The 26780-nt window shown below is 51.8% G+C and overlaps 5 protein-coding genes and 4 pseudogenes across 5 annotated transcripts; 3 read left to right on the forward strand and 6 right to left on the reverse strand.

The window, feature by feature from the left end:
• Nucleotides 1-176: 176 nt before the first annotated feature.
• SAPIO_CDS6438 (uncharacterized protein) lies at nt 177-1896 on the reverse strand (the record flags this gene model as incomplete). Its single annotated transcript, XM_016788541.1, has 2 exons — nt 177-1616; nt 1678-1896. The coding sequence occupies 2 exons, from the start codon at nt 1894-1896 to the stop codon at nt 177-179; spliced, it is 1659 nt and encodes a 552-aa protein (XP_016641832.1).
• A 2373-nt stretch (nt 1897-4269) lies between these two features.
• On the reverse strand, nt 4270-6099 carry SAPIO_CDS6439 (uncharacterized protein; the record flags this gene model as incomplete). Its single annotated transcript, XM_016788542.1, has 6 exons — nt 4270-4389; nt 4454-4937; nt 5013-5138; nt 5257-5612; nt 5769-6008; nt 6097-6099. 6 exons carry the CDS (start codon nt 6097-6099, stop codon nt 4270-4272), a joined length of 1329 nt encoding a protein of 442 aa, XP_016641833.1.
• A 1895-nt stretch (nt 6100-7994) lies between these two features.
• On the forward strand, nt 7995-9264 carry SAPIO_CDS6440 (uncharacterized protein; the record flags this gene model as incomplete). Its single annotated transcript, XM_016788543.1, has 7 exons — nt 7995-8097; nt 8160-8182; nt 8300-8337; nt 8416-8553; nt 8647-8909; nt 9005-9161; nt 9225-9264. The coding sequence occupies 7 exons, from the start codon at nt 7995-7997 to the stop codon at nt 9262-9264; spliced, it is 762 nt and encodes a 253-aa protein (XP_016641834.1).
• Nucleotides 9265-9519: 255 nt separating this feature from the next.
• Nucleotides 9520-10518, reverse strand: SAPIO_CDS6441 (annotated as a pseudogene; the record flags this gene model as incomplete).
• Nucleotides 10519-13134: 2616 nt separating this feature from the next.
• Nucleotides 13135-14085, forward strand: SAPIO_CDS6442 (annotated as a pseudogene; the record flags this gene model as incomplete).
• A 601-nt stretch (nt 14086-14686) lies between these two features.
• Nucleotides 14687-15378, reverse strand: SAPIO_CDS6443 (uncharacterized protein; the record flags this gene model as incomplete). Its single annotated transcript, XM_016788544.1, has 4 exons — nt 14687-14812; nt 14882-14938; nt 15017-15175; nt 15247-15378. The coding sequence occupies 4 exons, from the start codon at nt 15376-15378 to the stop codon at nt 14687-14689; spliced, it is 474 nt and encodes a 157-aa protein (XP_016641835.1).
• Nucleotides 15379-17282: 1904 nt separating this feature from the next.
• On the reverse strand, nt 17283-18688 carry SAPIO_CDS6444 (uncharacterized protein; the record flags this gene model as incomplete). Its single annotated transcript, XM_016788545.1, has 2 exons — nt 17283-18436; nt 18502-18688. The coding sequence occupies 2 exons, from the start codon at nt 18686-18688 to the stop codon at nt 17283-17285; spliced, it is 1341 nt and encodes a 446-aa protein (XP_016641836.1).
• Nucleotides 18689-20413: 1725 nt separating this feature from the next.
• Nucleotides 20414-21292, forward strand: SAPIO_CDS6445 (annotated as a pseudogene; the record flags this gene model as incomplete).
• A 2257-nt stretch (nt 21293-23549) lies between these two features.
• On the reverse strand, nt 23550-25406 carry SAPIO_CDS6446 (annotated as a pseudogene; the record flags this gene model as incomplete).
• Between the last annotated feature and the right edge of the window lie 1374 nt (nt 25407-26780).

Raw genomic sequence — 26780 nt, forward strand, 5'->3', positions numbered from 1 at the left:
TCCCAGGGATCTCTTTCAATGCAAAATCCCACTCCGCTTTCAAGGATAAATTTTGGAAGCCCGCGCCCATGCAAACCAGGATATCACTTTAATTATCGGGTTCGCGGACTAGATACATTGTGCAACACTTCATTTTGTAAGGGAAAAAAATCCTTGGTTATATGCAGTAGTAACTTTCAAAACCGGAGACTGAACATTTCCAACGGCTCTACAACAGCCTCAAGCACCTCGTGGACAAACTCTGCTTTTCCCAAATCTGGGTCGACTGCAAAATTAAACGCCACGCAACGGGAGATGGCATCCGCTAGACCACTCCCGTACATTACCTCGACCTGCTCCTGCCACTTCATTGCAGCCTGCCGAAGAGTCCACTCCGTCACCTCTCCGCTAAAGCGGTACCTATCGAAGAAGGGCTGCTCTTCTATTGTCTGCTGAAATATGAGCTGGAGAAGGACAATGCCCACCGTCAGAACGGCCATCTCGGCGTGAGGTCTGGAGGGTGGCTTGGTCCGATGGAGAGCTTCGCGAATACAGTTGTGAGTGACAAAGGGAACGGATGGATGCTCGGACGAGACGAGGACAGTCTCTCCACTCCAGGGTTGTGGGAACCAAACCGACGTCCCGAGACTGAGGATGGTGTATGCCAGCTTTATACTAAGCCGAATTCTCTGGTCCAAGTAGGGAATGGCGTGCAAAAATTGGCCAAGTCCCTGAATTTGACCAAGGCATTTATCGGTGTCAATTCTCAAGGAAACTATCTTGTCCCCATCTTTAATATATCCACGCTCTCTTGACGGTAAGGGATCGCTGAAGAAGCCACATGTAATTTCCTCTGGCGCCGGTTGGGCGTCGGGCGTGGAGGATCGTGGTGTGACACTTCGCGTTGGTGAAGAAGCAAATTGAGCGTTGTGGCCAGGGGCATCCCCAACCGCCCCTGCTGAGGTTGTGTTGTTGATAGTTAGTTTGTTCGCCTTTCGGGGTTGCCATTTAGTTTCCGAAGATCGTTTGAAAGGCAGAAGGACAGTATTGAAGCACGGTGTGGCGAGCGCAGCGACCTTATGTTCTTTGCCCATTTTGATGCGTTTTTTGTAGTCAGGCTCGGACCGGAACTCCTCCTTGAGTTGAGATATTTGGCTGATATTAAACCGCCCTTCTATCTTTTCGGCGGTGGCTCCTTCACCCGGCCCTAAATCAGAGGCCTCTTTGAAACCCACTTTTAGTAGCCTTTCCTGTCCGGTGTTGCCCAGCAGGAGATTCAGAGATCCTTCCCTATGCCATGCAGTGTCATAACTCCAGAAGGTCGCGATGCCACAACGGTGCTGGTTGCCGCATGAACATGGCCACTTTAGCGGGTCGAGTATACTACATAGTCGCGAGGCTTGGGATTGGAGGTTTAGGAATGGGCGTGCCGTCTCAGCGCTGGCTGTTTTGCGCCCCTTTGACATGATAGCAGGCCCAATGAGCGTGGCCTGCGCACAGCGGAGGTCCCTCTCCAGGAACTTTGAGATGCTCTCATTTATCTTCTCGACCTCGACTAGAAGCTGCCGCTTCCCAGTAAAGCTGACAGCCAACCTGAGAAATGTAAAGTCGACAGTTTCCGACGATGGGAGGTCGACCTAGCAGATTTCCATGTCAGAGGCTTCGAGAATATGAACGGCTCAAATGCGATCATCGTACTTTTCCGTTGCGAATGGGCAATACACTCGACACTATCCGTATTATTTCGTCTAGTCGACGGAATTTGCCGATCAGCCAGGGGAAGTGTTCATGGCCAACCCTCATCCTCAGACTCGCCTGAATATGGGGGTCATGCCAATCGGGCGAAAGCGGCCCGTTGCTGAGTAGTCCTGACTCGGTCACGGCGTCGAGGTCGAGAGGCTGGAGAAGGAGTTCCATATTTTGCCGGTGTGCAATCATCCCATCTTCGATCGAACTAATCATTTGCTCGAACGTGTTTCGAAAATACCACCACCCACGGCACCTTTCAAAGTATGATTTGGAAAATTTAGCGCCTTCGAGGAGAAGCGGAAGAGCCCCCAGAACTACCCCCGCAATTTCAAATCCAGACATCTCGATCAGCAACCAGGGTGGGGAAGGCGGAGCACAGGGTGAGCTCTGGAATATGGTGATAAATCTCCAAAACAAAACGAGAGGAAGAAGCCTCTCCCTGCTGTGAGGCAAGGCCGGAAGATTGGGGAATGAAATATAATTCTCTCACTTGCAAATCTCAGGCTGCGCCAGAGCTGAAAGCCGCTGAAGCCAGGCGAGTTGGTCTCTTGGGCGCCGTGATTGGTCTGAAGCGCAGCCTCAAGTGCGGGGTATCAAGAGGATATTCTTAAAGAACGCGTCTACTCAGGGTATGTTCTCAGGAGGTTCATGCCAGCCGAATAATGATACCGCCTGCCTGTTCGGCCAGAGCGAACACTGCAGCCGATCATGTCATCGGGGCGAGAGCTACCAAAGCGGCCGAGTCGAAGGCTATCGGCGCTAATCCGCGTGTGTCTAGGTCTTCTCCGTGAGTTGACTAGCTCTTTTCGGGGAGATGAAAGAAAGGCGAAAATTTACAACTCCGAGGTACGATTCGATATTTGGACGACCGACTTGACATGGTCTCGGAATGGTCAGTCAAAGTATCCCCTGGATTGGCGTCTACAAAGAGCCCCGTTGACGGAGGCTGCTGTACGCGCGACCCTGGGCCAGATCGAGAGTGCCGGAAACCGAGGTGCGTAGGGCGACGAACCGGCTGGAGCGCATCACGCAGCACCAACTTCCAAGTATTGGTGCCACCAGCTGACTGCGGACACAATAGCGCTCTCTATTAAAGTGGGAGAACTCCCAAACAGGGGAAATGACGATTTAGCATCTCTTATGGAGAACGTGGATATAGACAACCCCGAGAACCGCGACCTAATCGAGTTCCTCTCCCGGCCTACCTCCGAGTTAGACGAGTTATTGCAGAGCATAGAATCATCCATTGACCGCCTCTTCAAGCTGGCTATCTTGATTCGACGTGATTCCCGAAATCGGGCACACCCTCAACTGCCCCTTTCACTTCCCGCCCCGGGAATAGACCCGAGCGTGGACAACCATCTCAACCACCTCAAAGACCTGTTGCCAAAGACAGAACAAATCCCTTGGCTTCAACAGAAGCTCCTCCGAGCATTCTACTACCGACGGCAATCCATACTAGGGCTTCGCAAGCGTTCGGAGGAGATGGATCGCAGCTTATCTTCTCAAGTCCCTTCGGCAAATAAACTATCCGTTCTGGCAACGACAATTGCGGATGGGTCGTCAATAGAAGGACACCCCGTCACGGATAACATACAAAGCGGGGCTACGTCCTTCGCGACAGCCTGTTCAACAGACAACAACGGAGACCTCGACGTTCCAGATCTAACGAGACTTAAACTCCATGGAGTCAAACTCCAGTACGACAAAGTCTTTGAGTGTCCTTATTGTAGAGCCCCTACCACAGTGTCGTCGAAATACGAATGGAAGTAGGTCTCGCCCACTGGATTGCCTTCCTAAACCCTTCGGACTAAACTGTCACTAGGCGCCATGTGTTCAGCGACCTTCATCCATATGTCTGCACCTTCGAAGGTTGCACGGCACCCCTATTTGCCAGGCGGCATGAGTGGGTTAGCCACGAACAGGAGTTCCATAGGCGGGAATGGTGCTGCAGCCGATGCGACGACAGGTTCACTTTTCAAGGGGCACTGAAGGATCACCTCGTCGGAGCTCACGCCGTCCAGATTCGGGACGATGATTTCCCTGATGTACTGAAGCTTAGCGAACGCCCGGCCAAGTACCATCCGTCGGGCTCGTGTCCCCTGTGTGACAAGTGGAGCCCAGAAGATGTCTATCAAGACAATACTGCGCCGTTTTATGGGCATCTCGGTCGACACTTGCAGTGCCTTGCACTGAGCGCTATCCCTATAGCTATCGACGGCCTCGAGGTTCTACCGCCCCTGCCACTGTCGACAGGTCCCAGGATATTTTAACAGGTGGTGCTCGGTTGCCTCAATTGAGCCGGTCTGACCGCGCTAATAAGCCAGGCATGCCTTAGATCCACGAACCTTACATCCATGGACGTCTTTCTGTAGATGAGATGTCGTGGGAAGAAAATGAAGACTAGGAGCGGGAATCTGGTGACAATTAATTTCTTGCAAATGTAGAATTAATACAAGGTCAATGCAGTGCGCCGACCTGCAGCTTCGGCTGCGGAGATTAGGAGGAGCGCCTTGAAATCAAAGCCTCTTCATTTTGCAACTACTCCTCATCACGCTTTGTAGCCAATAGCCAGAAATCATGCTGCATGAAAATACCAGCACAGGTAGACTTCCATACATTGGTAGGGTCCAGGACATTAATATCAAAATGACGAAGCAGCTACACGACGAATGCGCGGTTAGTGCAAGACGACAGAGAGGTTGTGGGGTGGAAGGATACTGACTTCGAAAAAGATCTTGTTCAACTCCATGTAGGCAATATTTTTACCGAGACACTGCCACCTTCCGTGTCCAAACACTAGATCTACGGCCGACTCCTTGGCTCGGAGCTCTTCTTTTGTTCCTTCCAACCATCTCTCGGGTCGGAATACGTCTGCGTCCTCACCCCAGACGTCCTTGTTACGGGAAAGGCCAAATGCAGAGTATCCAAGTACAGTACCACCCGGGATGAACGTGCCGTTGTAGTCTTCTCCCTCTGGGGGGACCACTTTGGACATTACGCCTGTAAGGGGCGGCCAGAACCGGAGGCCTTCCTTGATGACAGCCTGGAGATATGGGAGCTTGCGAGCTTCGGCATCGGGGATCGGCGAGGGGAGGTGTGTGGAGGCTCTGATCTCGGCGGCGAGCTTACTATAGACGCGAGGGTTTGTGATGATGTGGAGCAAGGTGGCGCGGATGGCAGTGGCAGTTGTCTCGGATCCAGCCAAGCTAGCGAGCGCGAAGAAGGCGCGTCAGTAAGCATGACTTTGACAGCTTAGGAGGTGGTGAAGAACGAGTTCTCACATTTGCAAGAGCGTCTCGGATTCGGCCTCCGGTTGAGTTAGGCCGTGGCGGACGAAGGATCCGAGCATATCCTGCTGGTCCTTCCGGTCAGGCCCGAACCTCTCTGCGGCCTTTTGCTTGCATATACTAATAGGAATTTGGTTCAGCAACCGGATTCAGTAATACATATCTTTTGCATCTCGCACGTCTGCGACATGAAGGCAGGCTCGGGGTAAGAAGAGGCACAGGGGAAGAAGCTACGCACCCCATTACACGGCCAAAGCCAAGTTGATCCTTATCTGACGGCATGAACATTCGTACGATACTTGACTTCAAGATCCAGTTTAGACGAGGTATCGCAGAGACGAACATAATGGCGGGCATATTCTCTTCGACGGCAGCGATGTAGCCAAAGGCATCCGAGTCGGTTGCGAGGCAGCCGAATGGCTCGCTATAGGCGATATCGGAGATGACATCGAGGGTAAAGTACTGGGCCTTGCGGCCAAAATCAAAGGGCTTGGGACCACCAGGGGCGGAGGCATATTTGGCGATGAGGTTCACGAGCGCGGCCACGTTGCGGTCCACCTTGTGTTCCAGTGCGTCGACTTCTTTACCAGAATACTAGCCATCTCCAAAATATCGCAACGGATTAGTCTTGGGGTAAATTTGGGTAACGGGCAATTTCTGCGGCGAATAATTGGGCGCTTGAGGGCAGCGCATATCGCGCTTTTAAGGGGAGTCATTTCATCGATGACCCTGCGCGATTCAACAACTTACACCGGCAGCCATCTTGGTGCGTAGGACATGATGTAGATCATTGTCCTGTTGGGAGAGGACATTGTCCCGGCGCGGGTCAAACCGCATGGCAATGTACCAGTCTGACCGCTTGTACTTGGACCGTACACCAAGCATACGACGGAGGAGAACGGGGTCGCTCGTTACCAGCTCGTTAGGACCAATGCGAGCGAGCGGACCTGGCGGGGCCTTAGTTGGAGTGGGCTCATCATGCAAGCAAATCTACGCGGGCGGGGCGAAGTGTGGTGCAGAAAGAGGGGGACATGATTCCAGCAACGTGGAGATGTGACAAGAAATTCCCGCAACATACCATATTGTCGATTCACATTCGCTAAGAGCCAGTTTGTGTTTCCACCGGTCACGGCACGGACTAGCCAGAGGTTCGAGAAACCGGCAAGCGGAGGGCCCTTGATATGCCGGAGCCGATGCCAGGAATGAAGAACACGTACGACGCAAACCAGAGAAAGACCCAGTGTGGCTGCGCCACCGATGAAGAGGTAATTTCCCATCAGCTTGCCTAAAAACACTCTGATTAGGGAAAACAGGCGAGCCTGTGATAGAGCTGCCATCGCTTCGATCTCGCAACGATTGGTATCTTGGAGGCACAGTTCTGGGAATCCTGAAGCAGAAATAGCAAGGAAAAAAGAAAAAAAAAAAAAAAACATGAATAATATCAGTATATATAACAGGGAAAGAAAAGAAGGAAAAGGACGGGCATGGCATTCCGGGGGCTAGTGGACAGGCTCGAAGAACACATTGCAATGGCTAACCTTCCATTTGAACCCCCACCCGCCCGCCCGCCGTACCGCGCCTCCGCATGGCATTAGGGTGGTGTCTCTGGTGCCCGGAAGTCTTTCCGGCGTTAGCGAGCGGGGTCAGCTAAACTAAGAGAGGGCTAGTTTGAACTGCAACCCTCAAGGGTCCCAAATGTCACCCTCTTAAAACCTTGCGAACATCCCCGTTTTCCTTTGAAGAGTTGTTGAGTGCAGATATGGAACAAGGTATCCTGCCCTTGACGCAAGTGCCTGCGGTAACTTTTGAGGGACATAGTGTATTGCAGTAGCTTCTTCACTGGGTTGGTATCCCAAAGGGGCATAGTAAGGTCACTTTGGCTGGACGAGATTCCTCGACATCGCCTGTTGCCTGCAGCCGTGCCCAGGTGAGTTCATCGAAGTAATTGGCGCTACAATTGAAATAGTGACATCAAGACTTGCAGAATTTTGCAAAGGGGGGGGGGGGGGGGGGTGTATCCTTGGCATTGGCCGTGCAAACACACCATTGACTATGTGCGTGCTGATATTTGCCGTCTAAAATCGAGCACTGGGCTCTCGCCGTGCTTTCTCATCTTCCCCGCTCCAATATTTGCTTCGCAATTAGACGGTCTCTTGCAACTTTCAGGATCCCCGAAGAAAATTTGTCGCATAACTGCCCTGGAAATTTAAGGCCATGGCTTCTCAGAGCCCTCATGTGTATCTTGAGGGGGCAAATATAGTCGCAGACGACGTAAGATCACGTTTCACCCTTTCGACCCCAATCCCCGGGACCCTGCCCAACGCATGCGTGCGGCGGCAAGACAGACCCCACCAAATTGGTTCCTCTCTCGCCGATCGGTGCTGGAGTCGTAACGCTAATATGATAGCTCAATTTTGTCTTAGCAACTTGGGGAGGATGAATCGCTTGGGCTTGTGGTACGAAGCTCCCCCGTATAGTCACCCGCTTGAACAGAGACCTTAACATACAACTAGGCGGACGATGCGAGCTCCTCAGCATCAATCACTTCGAGCATCCTGAAGTATCGCCACGAGAATGGGCGGAGATACCATGCCTATAAGGATGGATGTGGGTCAACCACTCTTCAACACTATCCTCAATCCTTGACATTTCTCCTTCTTCCCCTGCCGAAGGATGATTTCATATCGAATGCATCGATTGCTAACTATGTGTGCCCTATTAACGTAGCATATGTACTTCCTAATGACGATGCAAGTAGCTTATATGAATTGCCTTGTATCACTCGTGTCTTTATTTGATATCTCTTTCTGACATTTTTCATCCTCTTCTCCAGAAAGAAAATGACCGACTCGGTAGGTTTCAGAGAACACCCTCCTCTCTTGTCTAGTCACATTGTACCTGTGAGTGTCTGCCACGGAGATGACTACACGCTAATGTGTTCTGCGCCCTCTAGACCTGCAACATAACATGTTCAGAATGATGTATGATGGAGGCTTGTTCCTCTGCCCCGCGGAACCCGATAAACTGCAAAACGTTTTGGACGCAGGGACAGGAACTGGCGCCTGGGCAATGGACTTGGGTAAGTTGAACCCTCTCGTTAGTAGCCTTCTACGTTCTAACTGACAGTGTCGGATTCCACAGCCGACGAACAACCCCAGGCTCAGGTGCGCTCACTCCTCAATGACGCAATTACCCACCCCCAACTCGGAGTCAAGTTTGAGAAACAGAGGAGAAATTGGCAAGATAAAGCTATTTTCCATCCAGGCTAACTCTTTGAACAGATAGTTGGTGTCGATTTGAGCCCGATTCAACCTTCATTGTAAGCGTCTGCCTCTGTCCGCCACAACCCCGGTTCCGAACCATCGAAAATACCGAGTTTCATTAACACCAATTCCAGCGTCCCTCCCAACGTCAGGTTTTACGTTGATGACCTCGAAGACCAATGGACCTTTTCGACCAAGTTTGACCTCATATATGCGCGCATGTTGACTGGCTCCCTCTCTGACTGGCCCAAATTCTTCAAACAGAGTTATGAGTACGTCCATCAATTTTATCCCCTTCCCCTTTTGTTATCCGAATCTGAAAAGACCGCGGCGTTCCGATCACATGTACTAACTTGGTTGATCAGCGCTTTGCAACCCGGCGGATACATTGAGCTCTCAGACATCATCTTCCCGCTGGAGAGCGACGACGGCACTCTCCCGAAAGACTCTGCTCTCAACCAGTGGGGTGAACTTTGCAACAAGGCTGCTCATGTTTTGAATCGTCCTCTCGACTCTGCCAGGCTCTATTCCAAACAGCTCGCCGAGGCCGGATTCACAAACATCACCGAGAGGCACTTCAAGTGGCCTCAAAACCGCTGGCCTAAGGATCCCAAGTACAAGGAGCTCGGTATGTTCATCCCGTTAGCTTGCTCACGATCTTCTAGCCTCTTTTATGGTTCCCCATTTCTGCTAATTAGGGTGGATATTAACAAAATTAACTAGGCTTGTGGACTTACGAGGATATTGGCAAGAACGTTGATGGTTTGAGTGTAGCGCTGTTTACCCGCGGTCTTAAATGGAGCCCGGAGGAATTTGAAGCGTTCCTTGTCGACGTTAGGAAGCAGATGAAGGATCCCAGGATCCACGCCTACTTCAACATGTGAGTGTTCACAGTGACCCTCCTCCCTTGTTGCTTTCCAAACATATAATTAACACACCGTAGATGGATCGTATATGCCCAGAAGCCCACTACCGCAACCTGAGGTTCTGCATAACTATTTCTCAGTGTGAAGAATTACTCGTTGCGAAGATATGAGGAGACGGTTTTTAGGGGTTATTGCAAAATACATCCATGTTGTAACGTTTTGGTGCTGTGTTTTGACCCATATTCTGGTATATTGAACCTTTCTCCAGCTCATGCAGTGCTACAGCGACGTGGAATCTGAATATTTACCATTCATCTGGAACTGTCGCATCTCTCCTGATCGCGGATACATAAACAGAGCTGAACTCCACTCTTACTTGATTGCCCATATCTGAGGAGCCTTACCAGCGGATAAAATCTCACCTTTCACGAACCCATCGACGTATGCTTCCCCAACCAATTCGTACTCCCCATCCTCAAGACTATTCTTCCTCAGCAAAACCGGCACATTGCACCCTAACAACACGACAATCACATCGCCCTTTCGACTCTCCTTATCCACCATTGCAAGGTGTCCCTGTTTTGTCACGGCAAGCCTCTTCACCATGTGCATCGATCCTGTTGTATCCCTCACTCTGCTGAAAAAATTGAGCATGACGTCCCCGTCGGGCTTTCCCCCAAGTAGATACGGGAGCCCCTCAATCTCCCCAAGTATTTCTCCCAGCAACTTGCCTCGGACGACCAGGCGCGAATTCTCGTCAAGCCATGCCTCGAACTGCTGTACCGCAACGTGGTCACGATCTTTGCCTGCTCGGATAGTTCGGAGCCACCTAATGAAGCAGTCGCAAAGTGCATCGACTTTTGCAGGAACCTGCAGGTAGCGGTCATTCCGGTCGAGAACGGCCGTCCGCACGAGAGACTTCGAGAGCTCAACTGTAGCATTTCTGTCCCCGTCCGTTATAATCGGGGGCGATTCCACCATATTTTCGGGTCCGTGCAAAGTCTCGCGGTCCTGGAATCGAAACTCGAACCCAGTCTGCGCGGGGTCCTCCATCCAGAGCTCTCCCACATCCTCCACCACGTCAATAAAGTACCCTTCACATCGCAGGACCTTGCCATCTGCAGCTAACACATCGAACGTGCATGTTTTGCCCCCCGCGGTCACATACACCCCCCCCCCCGGCCCACCCGGCGGCAGCTCATCCCTTGGTGACCTAAAGTTCCCGATGTGCGAGAACCCGCTTTGACTCACCATCAGCGGCACCGTGGGCAGCGCTCTCAGCTCCCTCCAGTCGGGAACCCATGACAGCCCGAGCGCGGTGCTCGGTCGGAAGAGCGGCGCAAAGCATATGAGGTCGAGGTTCATCCTCATCTCAATAAACGAGACGACGAGCCGCCGATACACCTCCTCGACGGCGAGTGTGTACGTTGGGGTGCCGACGATCCATTGATCCACTTCTGATACGAGTCCCAGAAGTGCATAAATTCGATCTCGCGGGTCGGTGGAGAGGTTGGTTCCCCGTATAAGCGAGGAGCGCCGGCAATGGTAGCGGATTTCTCAGGGAATTGGGCGCAGTGCCGACGGCAACGCCACTGCTATCAGTGGTGCTCCGGTACACACCATTGAGTCGGCATCTTTAAGTAGCCGTCGCAAAGAGCTTCCAGGATTTGGTAGACGCTGTCCAGAACCAGAAATGGTTCGCCATTCAGGAAAATCGTGTTCTGGTTGGGTCTTGGTTGGCCCCAGACGTAAGAGAAGGCCGTGTAGGCGGGGCATCCCAGTGAGAACAGGCAGTGAGGGCTCCAGTGATACGTGAATGGACCCGTCGTCTGCGCGACATGAGTGCAGAAGTCTGATCCACCCTCTTCCATTGAGAGGTGTATAGGGAAGAGACCCAGTCGCCATTAGGAGGTTGGGGGTTAGAGACTAGAGCGCGGTAGCTCGGTTGAAGTATTTCCTGCATTGGGCACTTGATGACCTTCCAATTCAGCAAGTTTGAGGATTGCCTCTAATTATGTAATTTACGGGGATAGTTTGTTGCAGGCTATGCATCAATTAATGTCTGGTATTAGGCAGGGTTCCTGCCATAAGACTCGATTTATAGGTGAGGCATATCTGGGGGATGTGAGGAAATACGCCTGTGCCGCATAATAGATAAACCCTACCATACCAGCTAATACTCTGGCAATCAACCGCTACAAACCGGCACTCATCAGAGTGATATTTTATATTGATGCCTTTAGAGGAACATTGTCTTTGTCAAGGTCTCGAGAGCCAACTTCGGCCTGGAGCTGTCTTGTGGATACCTTCCCTTTGGCGCAGGGTACCCAGAACAAAGCATCTCTCTCAGGATCTTCCCGTTCCTTTCTCTGCCCTCTGTGTGCTTGGTTCCTCTATTCCACCTACTCGTATTTTGTTCAAGCAATCCTAATAGCTTCGGGGTATCTTGTCCCTACCAGCGAGCTACAGTTGCATTGGCAAAAACCTCCCCTCAGGCCGTGACGAGCCCTGTGTTGATTGCCTGCTGCAAATTTAAATATCGCCGCATGCCCAATGGGGCGAGAGAACAGGATCCGAGAGTTACCACATAGCACGCACCTGACGCTTCGTTCCGTGCCCATGGCCCCAAGATCCTGCGCAGCGTCAAGATGCCCCCTCGCCGGCGGGGAAGGAAGGAGCCTGGTCCGCCCCCTCTCCTTCCGCTCCTTCCTCGCTTCCGCCCTCCTAGAAATCCAGCTCGATTATACTTTATATAAGGGGTTCCGTTGACAAATTACCAGCCGAGCAGCTCAAGCACTTGCCAATGCGATGTGGTCTAGCCAACCCAAGCGCTCACAAAGCTAGAAAACCGCCCCGGACTGTTTTCGTAGGATGCGCGTGTTCAACACAAGCTACCCTCGCTTTTTGCCTTATTTTTTTTTCTCCCTCTTCTCACCATTGCTCCCAAAGCTCGATGGTGGGAATCAATGCATTTATCAATGTCGCGAGGATCGGCCCCAATTTCCAAGGATTACTGATAACATGCATAAACTTCCCAGGAACAGGGTGGTTTAATGAGTGATTCGAGAGTCGGCGGCATCTCTCCCACCTAGGGAGTTTCCGTCTTCCCAAAGCCCGTCCCATCCTCCTGTAGAACTCCGACGTAGTTGCCGGGATCTCCGTGTCAACCCTCGGCGTATTACGTGGTATATCAGGATTATTATCGCTAACGAGAATAAACAATGGAGAAATCCGACGTCGAATCGGCTGCTAGAGAAGTGGTGCTGGTCTTTTTATACCCAAGGGCTCCCCCAATAAATTTGCCGCGTTTGATTCTGCTACCAGGCGAGGGGTCGTTCTGTGTTTCTTAGATCATGTTACAGCGGTGACCCGGGAAGCTGATCAAGGCCTGAAACGGTTGGCCTACATCCCTCGATAACCCTGTCGGGTCCCGCTCGTCCAAGGAGACAGTCACCCCGGATGCAAATTCTTAACGATCCCTTTTAGTCTTCACACCCTCGAGATGAACGGTATGCACGTCTCGTTGGGCGCCCTAAACAGATTCGAAATAGCCAGGAGACATCTGCCAGAGATCAGGAACAGCCGAACTGCATCGGATACCCGGCAATAACCCCCCCCCTTGTTTGTTTTAATAATCTACACGAATAAACAAGGTTCTAATTGTAAGCCAGGGAATATCGGCATAACATCATATGACCGAAGGCAGTTCTCGAACGACTTCCTATGACTCCTTTCCTTAAATGGTCCTGCAGATCGACAGGGAAACACCAAGTGCATGTTCAAACTCAACTTTCCAGGAGCACACAGGGCGGGAGGATGGATATAAAAGTCCTCGCCTTCATTCGCAGTCGGCTCTGTCCCGCCAACCTCAACACTCTTCGTAGAATTTCCCCGAATTCTCAAGTCCATTCACCGCCTCGACTGCGCTCACTTCGAACTCCCTTGCCGCTTGTCAGCTCGTACGATCACGTCATACAAAAGCGGACAATGTGCTCCTATTCCAAGAATAATATTCCTCAGCCTGTCGAGGCCCTGCTCACTCAGTCGGCAACGTTTCTCGTCGTGTCCGTGACGGACAGCCCGGACTCGACTAAGGTCGTCCGCTCCACAATCTCAGGCATTGATGACCTTCTCAAGAACGTCTCTATGCGTGATCCCGGCGCAAATCTGACTTGCATCGTCGGTATCGGAAGTAAGGCATGGGACCGATTGACGGGGCTTCCACGACCAGCAGAACTCCATCCCTTCCGAGTCATCGAAGGCGATAAGCATAAAGCAATCTCGACGCCGGGAGATTTGCTTTTCCATATCCGCTCCGAACGGCGGGATATTTGCTTCGAGTTCGAAAGGCAGTTATTGAGTCGACTGGGCGATGCTATCAAAGTGGAAGACGAAACTACAGGATTTCGTTACTTTGACCTCCGAGACCTCTTAGGTTTCGTCGATGGCACGGCGAACCCCGTCGGTCCGGATGTGGACGACGCGGTTCTCATCGCAGAGGAAGATCCACCCTCTGTCGGAGGTAGCTACGTCGTCGTACAAAAGTACATCCATAATCTCAAGACATGGGGTGCCCTCTCGATCGAAGCCCAAGAAGCCATCATAGGCCGAACCAAACTCGAGAACATCGAACTAGATGACGCTACGTCCGGGCAAAAGGCCCACAAGACACTCACGACAATCGAAGACGAGAACGGCGAGGAGTACGAGATTCTGCGGGATAATATGCCGTTCGGATCGCCCGGCTCGGGAGAGTTCGGGACGTACTTTATCGGGTATTCGAGGCGGCTGTGGGTTATAGAGAAGATGCTGGAGCGCATGTTCGTGGGGGATCCCCCGGGGATGCATGATCGTATCTTGGATTATTCCGTTCCGAGGACGGGCACGACGTTCTTTGTGCCGTCGACGCGCGTGCTGAAGAGTCTTGAGGCGGACTGAGAGCGGCCTGATACGGATGTGCATCTAGATTGGTGAGAAGCGAATCGCAGAGGGAAAATCTGTTTGTTGGTGTCGTCTGATCGTACCGCGCTGCCAACTGCATGAAGAGAGAACATTTTAGACAGGCATCTCTCATATAGAGACATCATAGGATTAACTGTTCGTATCTTTCGTATTCATCGAAAAACGTAGAAATTACTCGGCTGTTGCCGCGTCGAGAGGGGTTTATGTCACAAGGAGGGAAGGATCTCGCAGTGACTAGTACAGTTTAAAATTCGATAATAGAACCAGAAGTCAATCTAATGAGGGACACAAGTTAATTAAGGATGGTTGCCAAGTACCTTGTACGTCCTCCGACGAGTCGGAAGTTATCTAGGTCCGACGCCGTAGACCATCACAGAGAACGATGAGTTCGTGAAGCAATTGACTCGGTAGTCGTTCGCTATATTATTGGACGGCTACTTCTTGAGTCGCATAGAATGCAGGTAGCGGATAGACTAGCCACGCCTTAGAAGAACACTCCATCCAGTCTTCGACCATCCGAGATGTTCCCCACAGCAGCCTAGCTTTTGTCCCCAGACTCAATCCCGAGTCCTCATTCCTAGTTCCAACTACACTCTCGGCAGCTAATGGCATCATTGTAAGGGCTGTACAGACGCGCGTATTCAGTCCGGCCCGCAAGGATGATTCCGCTGCCGTAGCATGCGCTGCCAGACCAGTCGGTCCACTACAAATGCCACATGACGTGTCAGTTAGCGGATGATCAGCGAGTCGGACGGAATTGAACCAGACTTACGTAGATGCACTTCTTATCATAGTCGAAGTTCTTGATGCTGGAAATCCGGTCATTCCACTAATGTTGTTATCACCCATCCAGTTAGCCCCCACAATTACATTCAAAGCAGTCTCTAGAAGACCTTGGAGAACTCACGTCGTTGCCAATGTAGTAACCCTTGCCATCAATGTTGGCACGGTGATAGTAGCTGGCGCCTTGGAAATCCCAGTCGGCCCAATATGCGCCGAAGGCCGGGATTTGTCGGCTCTCGAGACCAGCCGCCTCAGCGGGCTCGCTGCGCTTCAACTTTGCGGCCTGCACCGACTTGTTAGCCTTTTCTTCGACCTGCTGATGGGGTAATCCAAAGGCTTTCACGGAAAGCTCACCAAGGCCTGGGCTTCCTCCAGAGTACGGTAGGTGAAGGTCACGTTCCCCTGAGGCTCCTCTACAGCCGGCGCGCCAGTAACGGCTCCGAAGAAGGCCAACAGAGCGGCGGCGGAAGTGAGAATCCGAACCATTTTGTTCGGTGTTGCAGGTTCTTGGTTGTTTCGTCGATACGGCTGGGCTTTGATGGGATAAAGCTGTGGAGGAGAGGAGCCCGGTGGACGAGGTTACGGGAGAGGCAGACCTTGATTTATACCTGAGCCTCTCTCCACCTGGTATGAAAAGATGAAATAATAGTAATGACACAACGAGATCCAGCGCGAGTGCAATGTCGCAGAGAAGGAAGTCCAATCCTTGTGATGCATCCGTGTGGTTCACCTCTCACTCCTATCGTCCTCGCTCGCCTGCAGTAGCCAACTCCTTTGAGAATTTGGAATAACGGCTAGCGATGCTGTAAGCTGATAAGAATGTAAGCACGGAACCGAGATGAGGCACATCGTCGGTCAAACCAATGAATCAATACTCTCGTGGTTCCCCAGCAGTGAAAAAGATCCTCCTCCCGCCGAGAAGTCGCCGAATGGGCCGTTGCCCTCCCGCTCCGCATTCAGCCCAGGGGCGACACGCATGGATAGACACATCAATGAACTGGGAGAGGGCAAGTACGTTGTGGCGCTAGATAGATTAGATGGATGAGTGAGATTCGGGGTCTTAGGGCTGAATTTTCGAGTTGCATGAGACATGAGACGACATGTCACATAGTTTACTGATTGGCTCGCTGCATTTCGTATAATCATCAATCCTTGCGTCTAATTCCTCTCTCCACCGTAAGCTGCATGGTTGATCGCCCAAAGCAAACCTGCACACTTATTCTACAACGTATGTGGGCAGTCGTATTTCTAGGTGAGGGAACTTTGTTCATGTGCTTATTTGCATCGCCCCCAACGGTTTTCTCGCCACCCTCTCCCTTTCCATCCCCATCTCCTCGTCTCCTCGTGACAACCCACGACAGACCCCCGAGTCGATTGGCCCGCTCGTCTTGAGATGTTGCGATCTTCTCCGACCGCCGGCTATACTTTAGCATTTTACGTTATCGGAACGAAACTCGGACATGTAAAAACGGCGCATATCAGCTAGCCACTCGCTCACCCGGAGTGCCTGACCTGCAGGGGCCGTGGCATGAAGACCGCAAACCTAAAAGTCCACTTGCCTAAATCGCCCCACGGTCCGAAGCGCGTGATACCAACGTTCCCCCGCCCGCCTGCAACACGAAGGTGTGAGGTTAATCCTATGCTGACCCCTTTTAAACTTGACTTGGGCCAATAATGCTTTCAGGTTTCGCTTCGTGCTCGGGTATAGTTCCTCGATGTGCTTTTTCCTGTGAACTTGTCTAGACTCTGGCGACTACGACTCGTGACTACCTTGTTTCCACTCAGGGACAAGTGCTTATTCTGTGGAGCATCGGCTGCTTACGGGCCGGGTCTTAGTTCGGAATTGGAACGGAATCAGGAGATGGTCCAAAGGAATTTTCTGGATGGGCACAGACGAGGAGAGTGGACGGACATAAGTGGGTCGCATCCAACGGCCAACATGAAAATTAGTTTATTCAGAACCTCTCCATATCATTGGGCTGTTCGCGTTCGTTGGACGAAAGCCCTGGACCAAGATGCATTTCCTTCGTCCGTCTCGTTGGACCGACGCTCCTTCTTTGCTGGTCTCCTTTCGAGTTGGGACAAGACGACCCGGAAGTCTAGGTCTTTGGCATTCACCTCCTTCAACTACCGGGGACGTCCCACCTCGCCCCTGTTGGCTTTTTCGTCCCGGGGCGGATTCCCTCGGCGCAGGTTAGGCTCCTCAACGAGATATAGCTCAAAAGTTATTCCCTAGCTCGGTGGTGCCATTACCTTGCTCACAATACAAGCCGCATCTGGGTCTCGAACACCCAGATGAGCTATGCCATGAAGTAGTTTCTCTTGGCTAGATTACAGCCGGACGCCGTGAGCTTGTAAGGATGTGAGAACCATTCGAGTTCTCGGGTGGGCTACCTGACACCGTCATAGTCTTTTAGATGGGAGGTGGCGGCATCCGGGGGAGACGCGTCTTGTTTTCTCAGCACCTCGTTCGGCCACTCCAACCACCTCGCCCAGTATGTCCCAAGATGAGTTGTGATGGCGCATATAAAGAAGCTCCCCACATCCCCAACCGCCCAGTGACCCCGGTTGTAATGCAACAGCACTGCATAATAAGCCAAAATGACCAGAGCCTCCGGCTTCCGCTGGTTGAGTAAGTCAACATACTCGATAGATACCCTGACAGGCCACTCCTGGAACGCCGAGGCGCGCCGTTCAGGAGACAAGCCGTTGGGTAGGTGATAATCAAACATGTGCTGGAGACATTCGACAGCGTTGAGACACGCCTCCTTGCCGTCCTGGGAGAGGTCGCTCCGATCGATCATCTCAAGGAGACAGTTGCAGCAGTCATCGGGCATGAAAGCACTCGCCGGACGTAGGTCTACTCTCTCGACCTTGAGGACAGTCTGTATCCTAGGCCACGAATTCGCGGCAACGGTACGAACACCGCGATGGAGGCCAAGACAGTGGATGAACTTATCAAGAACGGTCGAGAAATCTCGTCGGGTTGAGAAGGCCTCGAAGAGGGCATGCCGGCCGAGGTAGGCTGAGAACATGAAGATGGCGAGATAGTTATCTTCGGAGACTTCAGGTTTCTCAGCGTTGAAGTGAGATATCGCGCGTGTCTGTAGCCGTGTCGCTTCGGTCATGTAGAACTTCTTCCTGTCGCCGACCGCCGTACTGCTCAAATGGACGGCGGCAAGGGCGAGGAGCTGATCCATGAGGTACGGCGTGCGGAAAGCCTCTTTCATGACCATTTTGGTGAGGTGCTCACGCGGGTCCGCGTACAAGATGGGGCCCATTTCACTGGTAAGGTGGTATAATAATTCCAGGTGCAACAGACTATAATTCTCTCCAAGGAGCAGGGGCAGGGTTTGGCCCTGCGCCCTTGGGCTGCTGCTGCTGCTGCTCCTGCCATGGTCATCATCAACCAGAGTAGCTGGGGCGACCGGGGCGACCGGCTGAGCAGCGGGACGGGATACGAGCACTTCGGGGAGGGTGGCAGGAGGACACGGAGAGGTGCCGCCGGAAGGGGAGGGTGAGGGAACAAGAGGAGACCGCGAATCTAGATAGGGGCATCTACGCTCGGCAGTTTGGCAATTGACGCATGACGGGCGCGTCTCATCGCACTTGAGATGGCGCAGCTTGCAAGTCTTGCAGCCGTGCCTTGACTTTTTATGAGATCGCCGCATTGGCCTCGTAGAGGCTTGATGGTGTAGAGGGTATAGTCCGCCTTGTATTCCGAGTTCGGGTTGTCTTGGGGCTGCTGAAGGATCTCAAGTTCAGCATTGGCGTGGGGGTCGTCAAGTTGGTTCATCGACACTGTGAAGTACATAACAAAAAGAGTGTCTGCACGTAAAGCTCTCATGACTAATCCTTATTTTATGTACTTGTTGGAAGTTTTAATCTAGGCTCGACACTGTAGAACACAATCTCGGGTACTTCGGTACTTCTAGTCACTCTTTGCGGGAACCGTTCAAGCTCTCGGAAGGTTGAAAAACTCCGAGGGAGCCGCTGCTCCATCCAGGTACTCCTTTCCAGGCTCTTTCCACGAACGGAAACTTCGGTGTATCAGCATCTAGTTTTTCGGGGACTCCACCTTTCTCTCGGTTGACCTCACCTATCAACATGGGTCCTCATGGAGCATTAAGAGAAGGACAATCGGTGAAACTGAGCCACTTTAGACATCACAGGACACACCGTATCTTGCCAAGCCCTTGGGTCGATGGGAATCTTTCGTCCCATCATATCTAGAGATATATAACAGAGATCTAGATATATAAAGTGTTCCCTTTCGAGTCTTCTCTGTAGGCTACGACAGCCCCCCGCCCACCGAACCGCTATGCTCCGGGTTCGAACCCTATTACCATCAAGGACGTCTCTCTCTGACTCGCGAAAGTGCCTCCACCACTAGCACCATCGGCTATCTTGGCGGCATCTCTGGAGACATGACACATGCCAGTCTCCGACCTAACAGCTTTCCTCAAAGAAGAGGAGAAAAAAAGGCAAAAAAGAAACATACAACACCAGGGATTCGCTGGTCGTCACCGACCCAACTACTAGTCTGGCGCTTCGCAGCTTGTGTACAGGGGAGCGGACGGGACCCTCAATTGTCTGCGAGCTATGGTCGTATGTATTAGCGATGGGAAGGAAATCACTCTATAAAGTTAGGCCGGCGTTTTGGAGTTTTGCGTGAAGGTATCGCGGGTCCAGTCAAAGTTTGGCAAGCATGAGCAAGCGGACACATCCCGATATGTAAAGGATGGTCTCGGTCCACTAAACAGGCCTTATAGGCTATGATTGAGATAATATTGGTATAGCAAAGCCTGGAATTGGAGAACGTCGCCCGCTGACCAAGGATCTAACAATCTACTCAAACTGTCTCGCAAAGATCCACCAGTCTGCGGCCTTACACAGAGAAAAGACAGAATAGATGCCGGGTCTAATGGGTGGGAGCGGGTGGAGCGGGGAGGCTAGTGGAGAAGTCAATTCCTCCGCATCCGACGTAAGATGAGGGGCAAGTGTGAGTGCATTTGGCATTGCGGTAACTGATAATAGTGCCCTTAACCCCACCTTTGCTAGCGGCTTGGTGCGTGTCGCCAAATGCTTAGAAGGTGAAGCTAAGAGTGGTGATGGTGGTCTTCCTTCTGGGGTCAAGAAAAGGACGTCACCGTCGCCTCTTGCGTCCTCAATCCTCATCAATATTCCATATTTCCAGATTGCTTTTCCAGGAAGCCAAGTGTGACACCCGGATGGTCCGCGTTGGTGTGAGACGGGGCAACTAAAAGGCCAATTCCTCCGAAGGAGTTTGAGAGTTTACGTCTCCTCTCTTGTATAAATATCGTGGTTCGTTGCTGGTCTGGTGGTGGCTTCTTTTCTCGCGGATGCAATTTCCCTTCATCAAAGGCACGTGCCATCACTATCGAACCAGACATCGCGCAGGCAATATATCTCAACACATCGCGATTGGAGTCTCCCACTTCCACCTGTCCTGTAATTCCTTCTGCATAAATTCCCACTCATAGCCATCATCGACATCAACATGTCTTCATCGGGCAACCAGCCGCCCAAGACTGCGGCGGAACACTTCAATTCAACTGCCGCGCAATACGAGCGGTCAACAGGCGGATGCACCCGAGAACTGGCCCGCGACCTGCTCGATCTCCCCGACCTAGAGAATATCTACTCTCCAGATTCCCTTGTCCTCGACAATGCGTGCGGCACAGGAATCGTGGTCGAGGAGATTATCAAGCGCTGCACCAACGACAACATCGCAATCCCGACAATAACCGCCGTCGACGCCGCCGAGAACATGGTCGGGCAAGCACGCGCCAAGTTCCAGAGCTCTCCACCAGAAACGGCAGGGAAACTTTCCTTCCAGACGATGCCTGGCGAGAAGCTGGATTTCCCGGACGACTCCTTCACTCACAATGTGACCAACCTTGGCATTCTCTTCTTCACCGACGGAGATGCGGGTGCGAGAGAAATCTACCGAACGCTGAAGCCCGGAGGCGTAGCCGTCGTCACGAGCTGGGCGGAGCTGGGCTATCTTTCCCGCGTCATCCATCCGGCGCAGAGACTTATCCGCCCTTGTGATCCGGTTTTTAAGCTCCCAATCCCGGAACTATGGCTCCAACCGAGCTACGTTGAGCAGTATTTGAAGAATGGGGGATTTAAAAACGTGAGGATGCAGGAAATTAGTGTCCACTACGGAGCGTCGACCGCAGAAGACGTGGCCGGGCTGCTTGTCACTTCGTTCCAGTCGCTGTACAAGGACTGGCCGGAACACGAGAAGAAGCAGTTTGTGAAGGCGGTGGGAGACCTGGTGCGAAAGACGGGTGTGGGTTATACGATGCCGGATGGCGAGGAGGGTGTGGGGATTCCGATGAAGGCGATTGTTGCTGTGTGTCGCAAGGAGTAATTAATGGAGCGAGAGTTAGGCTGTGTAGCAGTTGCAATATGCAAGATTCTATACTATAAACGATGAAAGTACAAGTGGATCGGGCAGAATAGTGACAATGCAGCTGGTTAGATTAAGTTGACTCCACCAAAAAAGGTCTACCCAATACTCTCATGAAATTCTCGGCGAGTCTGCTCATATATCGTACTTCCCAACACACGTCACGATCCTTGACTCGTTTACGAGTTATGCAACCCCATCCGCTGACGCTGGCCGAACCATTGTAACTTGATGCACCTTTCCTCCCCTGTACCGAAGTCCAGGCACCGCGGCGGGCTGTCCAATTGTTACAAACCCATATCGTCGGAAGAATCTCATCGCCCGTTCATTTCCCACCAAAGTCTGCAGGTAACAGCCCGGGGCGCCAGCCTCTTCAAGCTGAGAGAGCCACGCCCTCATCAGCGCGTCCGCAACGCCACGTCCCCGCCAAGCAGGAACGACATTGATGTGAAGATGCGCAGACCACCTCGGATCCGTAAAGTCCCCAGCCACGGGGTCCCGACGCAGCGACGCGACCGCCATATCCAAAGTCGCCCGCGCGAAAAAGGAGACGGCAGACCGACTCCGCCACAGATGATGTCTCCGCATCGCCCTATCGATTCGGTCTGACTCTTTAGGGAACGCAGCACTGTCTAGGCATCCGGCGAGATAACCAATGAGGTCGGCGCCGGATTCCGCGACTAGAAGCACCGCTGTGGGGTGGTCGGTATACGGGAATAAGTAAACATCGGCCTCGGACGCGGGGTCTCCCCAAAGACTTGCTGTTGGTGAGCCCTCCCCGGCTCGCGCGAAGAGATCTATGAGAGCCGCTTGATCATCTGTAGTTGACTTTCGGATCTCAAAAGAAGTTTCCATCATAACTGACGAGACCGCGTGGGTAAATGCTCGGCTCCGCGCACCACAGTTTACGAACTAAAATGAAAGGACCGGGTCAATAAATACCCTATAAAGGCCGAGGCGATTACCAACTATCGCAAAGATGCTAAGAATACTTTTGTCTCTGAAAATATTTTAGAAAATAAGAAGGCGATCAGCCAAGGAATAGCCCACAGAGAGCAAAGATGTTTACAGGCAAAGGTCGGAGGAAGATTAGATAAGCACCCCTTGCTACCTTGATCGTCTGATAATCTCTTACAAACGAGAACTGTATGGAAATGTGGAAGAAAACGAGAAGGCGTCAGTTCCACGGAATACGCGAGCATGGAAGCGATGATATTAAGGTTATGCATTACCAGTCAGTGAATCTCACGAGTACACCTTACTGCACTTATTTTGTTCGCGGAGGTTTGCGTTAAAAGTTTTGCCATCACCAATAAATTGATATTGTCACTAGAAAAACCCGAGCATATCAGTACACATTAGAGAAAGCCTTGTAAACATACATCCAACACTATCACCGCGCTGCTAGGAGTGCTCTTGTTGAATGGTCATCTGGCAGCTTGAAATAAAATAAACTCTCCACCGTACATTTTCCCACTCGCAGTCCGCCTTTCACTTTCGACCACTTCTCATTCCCCAGGCCACATCAATGTCACCTAGCCATGTCAGTAGGATAGCACTCCAGGGAAAGAAGCGGCATCGGTAGCGGACCCCGAGGGGAGGAAATGTTGGAATCAGGCCATAGTGCGGGTGATGCCGCCAGCTACAGCCTAAGCACAGGAGCACTGGGATATTCACAGAGCGCCAGGATGTAGTTACCCCACCATCAAACCTCCTCTAGAGGAACCAGAGCTTAAAAGAGAAACAAAGAAATCATATAAGTAACATATAAGGCTTCAAGAATTAGGTAAGAGCTTACAGGGAATCCATGGCCCAACTTTTAAAAGGAGATGGTAGTTCACATTCTTAAATATATCAGAAATATTCAAAGGACAGAAAAGATATTCGCAGCATGGAGGTCTTGACATGCTAACAAATCATACCCCATATCCTTGCCCCAGTATGAGTATTACGGTATATCTTGCAGCTCGATTTAGCCTCGAGTAATAACTAATATCAGCCTCACCACTAAGCATACCGGGACGATAATACTCCTCAAATTCATTTCTTCGCTAGTGTGCAGCAAGTCCGCTGAAAGTGCCAAAACGAGCATAAGCTAAACTACATCACTCCTGTAACGTCCTGTTCCATTAGGACTCGCCGAATCAGTATAGGCACCCCAAAATCTCAATAATGCTCAGTCTCGCGCCGCCATTGGGCTGGATCAAGGATCGAAATGTCACAAAGCAGCAGCCCAGTCCTCAGATAGGAAATAGTCGATCTCCTGACCGGAGTTGGGGTCGTATGCAGATCCTCTCCTATACTCCTCACCGACAAGATCTCCCAAACGAATTGTGCATTCTCCCTCGCGGCACCTTTTCGCGAATCGCTTGGATATGACGTCGCGGGCTCCACCCCAGCTTCCGCCTAAGAGCCGGATAGAGTTGAGGCTCAAGTACACCAAGTCGTCGTCTAGACTATCGCAGAATTTTCTGAGCGTATTGCCGTTCAGCACGAGGCCGCTCAACTCTGCCCGCCTTATCCTCGTCGATTGTAACCGGCTAATAGCGACGTCTGCAGTGTACTCCCCGAGGTGTGTCGGGATTGCTCTAGATGTGCACCGACTGAAGGCGTAGAGGGACAGGCAGACTTCTCGAAGACACGGGCTAGCGAGCATAGCGCCGATGTAGTTGTCGATGCACTTCCAGTCGCCTGGCCCGAAGGCTCCGGGAATGACACCGCATTGCGTCATATTGCCGCCTCCCTGGCCAAATTTGAGGACTTCAAGTCTGCTGAAGGCGTTTCTGAGAGTACCCCATCCCGGTACTTCCTGCGTACTGGGGCAGAGCATGGAATGACCACTTGCGATGGAGTAGCAGCAAACATTTATCCCCTTCAGTGGTCTGCCAGCTGCGGCGAGGGCGATGGGCAGGTCAGAAAGAAGTCGCACCGGCAAGAGCTCGCCGACCACTCCGCCAGGTGGCCTTTCAATCGAACGCCAGGTTTCGGGGCCCGTTAAAACTCGAGTGAGCTCTGCCTTGTCCGTCAAGATCGCTAATGCATGAGGCATGTCTTTACTGCTACGGTCGGTGAAAGTAACAGAGGTCGCCTGTGGCATTCGGGTCATTGCTTCCACCAAAGACTTGACGAAGACCTTTTCTTCGATGAGTCTACGCTGTTCCTCCTGCTTTTGCCGATAGGAGACGTAGCCATCTAAGACGAGGTTCCGAGCGCTGACGAATTTTTCCTCGTCGAAGTACTGCGGGCAACTCATCTCTGCCGCCCTAATATACTGCATAGCGATCATGATGATCATACCTCCGCTGACGGCATCTTCGCAACGACTTAGTTCGTCTAGTTTGTCAGGCGAGAGAGACTGTCCCGTATTATCCAGGCGATGGTAATTTTGACGAGTGTTCATGCAGCGTAGGGTTAATAAGTTTAATGTGTAGTGACGGAATCTCATAAAGGTCTCCAGATCCGTAGCAAGTTCTTTTGGCCTGTAGTCGAGTCGCAGGATAACTTCTCGAACCCCCGAGGCCAGCAGAGGATTTCGAGAAATTTCAAGAGCCGTCTGGAGCGATTCCATCCCGAGACTGACATATAGCGTTGAGAAGAGAAAAGGCGCCGCTAGTTGGTTGAATAGGCGACATGCACGCCGCGCATTCTGAGCGTCGCGGAGGCGGATGGCCTCATTCAGGCCATCCCCTTTTCCGAGGTAGGCGAAGATTTCATATAGCAAGTCTATCGGGAGGCTAGAAATGCTGAGTGGTCGGATTTTGTCGCGCGAAAGGTCCCAAGCCCTGGCGCGGAGGTCGATGCGGCGGGCTTCTATTTCCTGATGAACTGCACTATCGGACGGGGAGAGCCCGATGGCACAGGGGTTTTCCAGATCGCGGCTCTTTGGAATACCCACATCGTCGGGACCTTCCCGCCCAAGTTTGTCGGACGCGGGCCTCAGAGCCTGCTGAAGTCGATCAATTCGGGATAGCTCTTTGTATGTACCAGTGAGGTCAAGGGAACACTCATCGGGCGGATAACCCAGCTGGAATACAAGGAATTCAAAGAGCATGGGCGAGAATTCTGGTTGAGCCATGTTGGAAGTATATGGATCCCTATATTGGAACCGAAGTCACATTTAATGGGGGACATCGACGATGGGAGTGGGTGGGGACATGCTCGGTGTCCAGGAGGGGTGTCGGGGAGGTCCTGTGGCAGAGTTGAGGGGCATGGCCTTCAGGCTCCAGCCAATGATCAAGAGCCTCGAGACACGGGAAGAGAGGATCTTTCCAGCAAAATGTAACGACCTCCCACTCCCCATACAAACAATCATGAGCGTATGATGAGTTTCAGAGTATCGGCTTTTCAAGGCGGAATTAGAAATTGAAATTAGTTGAATCTTTGGCCAGCTCGACAACCTTCCTTTTCGTGCACATTGGTCAGTAATGTCCGTTCAATATTTATAATATTTCTATACGATAACTATCCCTCCAAGCTGTCGGTGTCAACTACTAATAAGATGTAGCTCGTAATAAAATGCCCTTCCCCTGATAGTCAACGCCGTCAAGGTCGAAGTGCATGCGACATCCAACTGGCACCGCCTGATGAGCACTTTATCGCGCAATACCTTCCTTTCTTGTCCAGTGGTTACACACGAGAGGGGTAGATTTTCCTGCCACCAAGATGCAAAAACGGATCTCAGCTCGCAAATCTGATACGCAGCCAGAGGCTGGTCAGCCTGTTGGGTATCGATCAGGCATCTTCTTGTCCTTCCTGTCTTTCCGGACATACACAAGAGAGGATCACTCTGATTCTCCACTATTTTGATAAACAGCATCCCCGACTTCCATCAGCTCCAAGTTGCTGTTTGCGGACTTCGTCCAGAAAACACCGACACTTCTGAAAGCCGTGAATGGAGGCAAGTGTCAGCCCATTACGACCGTTCTGAGACCTATCGAAGAAATTGCAAGGGAGTTCAACAGGAACTGGGACGGGAAATTACGATCTATTGGCTTGACGAGCAGTCTCTCCGTGGCTGCATGGATGCTGTCGATGAGCTAGAGGGAAAGGTCCGGCGGCTCAAGGCCTGTGAGGAACTTCTCGGCGAGAACTCATTCTGTGTTTCCAAGAAAGAGCTCAAACGAGCGCAGAAACAGACGATGGTGGCGGAGGGAAACCAGTCCACGTTCGCGCAATCATTGAAAGACGCCACTATGAATGTCCGACGAGGTTGTGGCGACGCGGGAAGCCTCCGAAGGCTTCTGCAGAGAAGATATCAGGAGGATGACCCTGGTAGCAATGTCTCGGATAGGGATGACGATCCGGAGATAGACGAGGCATACACCAAAAAGATTCAATTTGCAAACCACAGCAACGCAACGAGGGCCAAGTATCTTGGAAACGATAGCTCCCAACTCCAGTCTCTCGTCCGAGGAAACCCCTCCGCAGATATTTACATGCTTCATTATAA

This window comes from Scedosporium apiospermum (genome assembly GCF_000732125.1).
Source record: "Scedosporium apiospermum strain IHEM 14462 chromosome Unknown SEQ_SAPIO_0103, whole genome shotgun sequence".
Classification (NCBI taxonomy): domain Eukaryota; kingdom Fungi; phylum Ascomycota; class Sordariomycetes; order Microascales; family Microascaceae; genus Scedosporium; species Scedosporium apiospermum.